At 32.8% G+C, this 6,209-nt stretch overlaps 1 protein-coding gene across 1 annotated transcript; it reads left to right on the top strand.

Annotated features, from left to right (window-relative positions):
• The first annotated feature begins 298 nt into the window (after positions 1–298).
• LOC146941165 (stilbene synthase 4-like) lies at positions 299–3,012 on the top strand. The gene is made up of 3 exons (XM_085754949.1): positions 299–561; positions 1,202–1,777; positions 2,365–3,012. The coding sequence occupies exons 1-3, from the start codon at positions 384–386 to the stop codon at positions 2,790–2,792; spliced, it is 1,182 nt and encodes a 393-aa protein (XP_085611075.1). The 5' UTR covers positions 299–383; the 3' UTR covers positions 2,793–3,012.
• The last annotated feature ends 3,197 nt before the right edge of the window (positions 3,013–6,209 follow it).

Genomic DNA, 6,209 nt, shown 5'->3' with positions numbered 1-6,209 from the left:
ATGCAACATTTGATCTATACTCACATGATGAATGAGTGTCTACTTTTACGTAGGTAAACCCTCCCAAAAGCCAACCGTCCAACACATACATATTGAGCCAATGACATATACATGAAGTGCAATTTCTTTCTGATATTTTTTTGTTGATCAATTTTATAAGTAATCATTTTATTGAAGCTATATACGATGAAGATATATATTATAGAACGTCAACGACCTCATGGAGCACGTGGTGGCCAACAACCCCTTAAGCCAAATTACGTCTCTATAAATAGATATTCATCGTAACATCTTCAATATTGCATTTCTCATACACACGTTGTGCACTCTATCAATATCTCTTTGTTTGTGATATTGATCTTTTCAAACCCCCACTCCCCAGTATGGCATACTTAGAGGGAATAAGAGAGTCCCAAAGAGCTCGTGGTCCAGCCACCATACTAGCCATTGGTACTGCAACTCCAGTCAATTGCATTTACCAATCTGATTTTACTGATTATTACTTTCGAGTTACCAAAAGCGAACACATGACTCAACTCAAGGCCAAACTGAAGCGTATATGTAAGCTCATGCATAGGGATTATTATTATTCTATCTATATACACTCTTTGCCAATATATATAAGACTAATAATACAAATCCACTAAAATCTTATTTAATTGTTGTATTACAATAGTGATCTTGCCATACCCCAAAAGTGCACATATACATGCATGCGGTCATGCACTTACCAATTCATGCTTTCATGCATTTGCATAAAAGTCAAAAGTTGTATGAAATATGATTTCCATTTATTTGTTATGTCCATTATTTTTTTATATTACACCATAACAGTATTTTTTTTTACTCGATGCCAATATTTTAAACTAAGACATGCCAATTTGATTTGGGCTGCAATAGGAGGCATTGTTTATTATGTGAAAATATTCTCTACTTTTATTTTATAAAGCAGGTATAAATTTTAACTTTAACTTGATGATAAGAAGATGTGAAACTACCGATGTGAACAATCGTGATGAAGTAAAAGACGGTGAAATCCTTCATGAATTCATCAATAAATTTGTTGTATTTGTTTCTTACATTAACTTTTGTCACTCATTTTATAGTTTCTAGAAAACCTAATTCCTATTGTAAAAAAAAAAAAGTAAAGCTTACTCTATAATTAGTTGACTATACATATTTTTCTTTATTGGTTGAATAGGTGAGAAGTCAATGATAAAGAAACGTTACATACACCTAACCGAAGAAATCCCGAAAGAACACCCCAACATATCAACTTACGAAGAACCATCCCTCAACGTACGCCAAGACATATTAGTTGAAGAAGTGCCAAAGCTAGGCGAAAAAGCAGCATTAAAAGCCCTAAAAGAATGGGGAAGACCAAAATCAGAGATAACTCATCTCATATTTTGTTCAACTTCCGGTGTTGACATGCCTGGTGCTGATTATCAACTCATTAAACTCTTGAATCTAAATCCATCCACTAAAAGGTTCATGTTATACCACCAAGGTTGTTATGCTGGTGGAACCGTTCTTCGTCTTGCCAAAGATCTAGCTGAGAATAATGTTGGTGCACGAGTCCTTGTTGTGTGTTCTGAAATAACTGTTGTTACTTTTCGTGGCCCCAATGAAAAACACTTGGATTCGTTAGTTGGACAAGCACTTTTTGGTGACGGTGCTTCATCTGTGATCGTTGGATCAAATCCAGACACAACACTTGAACGTCCTTTATTTCATCTTGTTTCGGCTTCAGAAACGATTCTACCAAACTCTGAAGGTACAATTTTATTTGTGTTTACCAGGATTAATTTTGTTATCCAAAAAGGCCTAAATGGCTTAGTTTGTCCGCTTTGCATTTTATTCACATGTTAGTATATGTATATATATATATATATATATATATATATATATATATATATATATATATATATATATATATATATGGGGGTTGCTAACTTACACCCACTTGATTATTTACACTCATTTTTATAAGTATTATTAAGGTGCAAGTTAGCAACCTTCACTAATTTACACACACTTTCATTATTCCAAATATTGTTTCATTAAAAGTTTGTCTTTATTACATGTATCTCGTACCTTAAAAGATGCTATCATTGCCTTTTTTGTTTCTTTTTTTAAAGATTTTTTTTAAGCTAGTTACAAAATTGTCCTTCTATTTAAAATTAATTAGAATATAAACAAAAGGGTGTTTTAGTAAATTATAAGTGGGTGCATACTGCTAACTTGCACCTTAGTGTTTTTAGGTGGGTGTAAGTTAGCAGCCCCTATATATATTATGTCTTTAAAACGGAAAATATTAATATTGTTAGTATTTGTTACTTTTTCTTTTATTTTCTTTTGAAGGTGCTATTGAAGGACACTTGCGTGAAGTGGGACTCACTTTTCATTTGAAAGATAATGTTCCAAGTTTGATTGGTGAGAATATTGAGAAGAGTTTAGAAGAAACTTTTCACCCATTGGGAATTACTGATTGGAATTCTTTGTTTTGGGTAACACACCCTGGTGGTCCTGCAATAATTAAGAGGATTGAAGAAACGGTTGGATTGAATTCAGATAAACTAAATGCAACTAAACATGTTTTGAGTGAGTATGGAAACATGTCAAGTGCTTGTGTGATATTTATATTGGATGAGATGAGAAGAAGGTCTATGGAAGAGGGGAAAACAACAACTGGTGAAGGACTAAAATGGGGTGTTTTGTTTGGATTTGGTCCTGGCCTGACCATGGAAACCATTGCTTTGCATAGCGCCAACATAGACCATGGTCACTAAAACTTTTACGTACTATGATGCATGGAGTGGAGTAACACTCATCATATATATATTTATACTATTGAGTAATTTAAAGAATAAAACAAAATCATGTATAACTGATTGTATGCCTAAGTTTTCATTACTGTCTAATCGTATAGCTTAATTTGGATGCATGTTTATGTATTGTTTACTTTTGTGTGTGGTATCTATAATAAAGAAAGTTTTCCATTTCTACCTACTTTTTTTGTTGTTTTTATACTTTTTTTGTCGTTTTTATACTAAGATAAAGATAGAGAATTTGTTTCATTTTATGGACAATAACAGAATTGCTACTTGAGACACCCCAATGTTCGAATTATGAGGGTCAAACTCTTGCGTGCATTTTTGAGGAATTGTTTTTTTTTTTTTTGACAAAATAAAAGATATTCATTCATTCAAACCGAAAGAAAGACATCAATATAATGCAAATTCGCTAAAAACAAAAATGATGGATTCGTGAACGTACTCACAACATCCATGTTAATAGCATAAAACGGCAAAGTACGGATGCCTACACATATGACTATGTTTAAATCTCCGAATAACCATGTTTCCAGATTCGCAACGTGGATGATGCCAAAGTCATTGATTGGATGTGCACCGAATCGAAGCCGATCTCGACAATCCGAACCGATCAAATACCCGAGAGAAAACAAGAAAAACAAATAACGTCGCACAAAGACGACGAACAACCAACGTCGCATGAAGACGACGAAATCACAAAACAAAAAACCAAATAGATGTGAAAATCACTTATTTCAATAAAAGGGAAAGAGAAAAACGGGTTAGAGGGTGATTTTAGGTCAAAAATTGACCCTAAATCACCCCTCTTTGCCGGATGAAGGAGAAAAAACTAGGGTTTTTGTGATGGCTCACATTTGTGGAATTGTTTAGTACATGTTTGGTTTTACTTTGAAAATGGCGGCTAAAATTTATTCTAGAGTTGTAGAATATATAGATTATGATATGTTTGGTTTTTTCCGTTTAAAATTGATTTTACCTTTTGAATTGATAAAAAAATTGAAGTTTTTTATTCTATAATTGATTTTAATACTTAGATTTAGATCTTGTTTTTAGAGGACTTAGATTAGATTTATTATTCATCTCGTTTTTACATGAATGTATCCAAACGTAAATCATTTCACTTTCAACTCACCTTTAGCAAGAAACAATTTTACTAAACCTATTCACTCAAAATTGATCTTTCACAACATAGAACCAAATACACACTTTCAAATGAGGAAATAACATGATGAAGAAGATAAACACACATCAATCTTAATATTATCTTATCTTATATTAATCTGAATCCTAATAATAAACAAATCTTAATCTTATTTTATCTTAATTTTAATCTTAAGATTAATCTTATCTTAACCTTGTCTCAACACAAACCCTCTCCATTCCCTCACTTTTATCGCTTCTTCACAAATCACAAATCGCATACAAATTTATAACTACAAATAGAAAAAAAGATTAAAATTTAGAGACATGATTCGGTCATGATTTAGAGATCACATTGCATAAAATTTCCATGTCATTCATCCATATCGATCTATGTCATCAAGTTATTTGATATGATGGTTTTCGGGGTTCGGTCATGTATACATCAATGACGACAACCTCGTTGCTCTTGAGAGGGTTGTCATCAAAGCTTCATCCAAATATTCCTAATAACTAATTATTAAAATTCTTGATAAATCAAGCATATTGTCGATTCGACCATATCCATGTTCAATGATTTATTTGTTTCCGTTGTTTTTTATTTTGTATTGCAAAATGAGTTATGTAATCTGTTTTTATTTAGACCTAACTTTTTTAACATAAAGGACACGGTAACGAGTAGAATCTGTTTTATGTGCACATCCATGGTTTTGCTATTTTTTATAAAAAAAAAAAAAAAAAACCTTCGACTTCGTTTAGTATTTATATATTCTCTATGTCATGCTATTTAAAAATAGAAAAGACAAAATAACTTGATTTTCCAATGGAATGAATAACCAAATTAAACACGGTTTGTCTAATATTTTTCCAATTAGAGATATCAGTATTTTCTTTTTTGTTTGTTTAGCATTTTTCAGGTCATAAGACCAAGAAGAGTCGATATGATTTATGTGGTTAGTATAAAGTTGAGAAACAATTACGAAGTATGAAAAATTGAACAGAATGAAAAGAACAAAAATATGGAGAAAAAGAGAAAAAAATTGCATGGAAACGTGTGAGCAAAAAATTGAATGGAAACGTGTGAGAAAAAATTGCATGGAAAAAATTGCATGGAAACTTTTATCCTGTACTATTTTGAAAGAAAAAAGATAAGGGGGTGAGAAAATAAGAGTAGTTATCGGTGTAAACAAATGTCTTGTTGTTTGTTTTAGGCGTGAAGCCAAGCCAAAATTTCGCTCATTATTTAGCTAAATATGCTCTTAAGAATTTAGATTGCGTATGGGTCGAAGAAACTCCGCCTTGTATTTTGTAATGATACTAGAAATTATAAAGGAAAAGAAGCTTTGAATAGATCACTTGTACTACACAATAACAGAAATTGCAGAGAAGATAAGAAAGAAACATAGAAGAAGAAATCCAGAGAGAAGAGAATTGATTCCAAATATTCCACACCACTCTTAGTCACACACATTCACTTATATACCCACTCTAATTTCTTAATGTGCACCTCTTTTACTCCCTTGTGTCTATGGGTCACATTGTTATACAAACTTGCTGACTTGGATTCTTCAATTGATATCATTACATTACCGCCCCCATTAAAATCAACCCTGTCCTCAAGGTTGTGATTCAGACAAGCCTTCATACACTCAACTGTATCTTCCAAAGCCATACCTAAAATTAAGTTTACCTTGCCACATAATAAGAAGAAAAAAAAATTCCCGGATCCCACACTTTGAATTGAAAATGCTTGAGAGGTGTGGAGTCATGCCTTTGTGCAGAGGACAAGCTCCAAACAAATTTGCAAACCCAAGCTATATACCAATCAACAGTGGCAAAGCTCTCTTGGTGGATATGCAGTAGGTGTGTGGCTCGATTTTCCTGATGGACAGAAGAACCAAAAACTGGAATGTGATGTTGAGCTAGTGATTCACTCACCAAAATGTCCTTTTTAACATAATCCAGAGGTTCATCAAAAAAAACTTTTAGAGAAGACTTTGTACCCTCATAATGAAAAATACTATCTTTGATTTTCCCACCTTTGCAAGCTGTTGCAATGATCATATGGGTAGTAGTGAGTGTGACAGTCATGTCACTGAATATAGTAGTGGCAGGGTCCATCTCACAAGCAGCCAGATGATGAAAAAGTGAAATATCATGCATCATACTTTTTGTGGAAAATGCAAGGCTTAATGGCATAACCAAGGAATGACCTTTAGTAACATCAACAAC

Source organism: Medicago sativa, chromosome 3 (genome assembly GCF_051527215.1).
Source record: "Medicago sativa cultivar Bolivia chromosome 3, Bolivia_mono, whole genome shotgun sequence".
In the NCBI taxonomy this organism is placed as follows: Eukaryota; Viridiplantae; Streptophyta; class Magnoliopsida; order Fabales; family Fabaceae; genus Medicago; species Medicago sativa.
The sequence above is the reverse complement of the archived record's forward strand: the minus strand, read 5'-3'. Positions and strand labels throughout refer to the sequence as shown.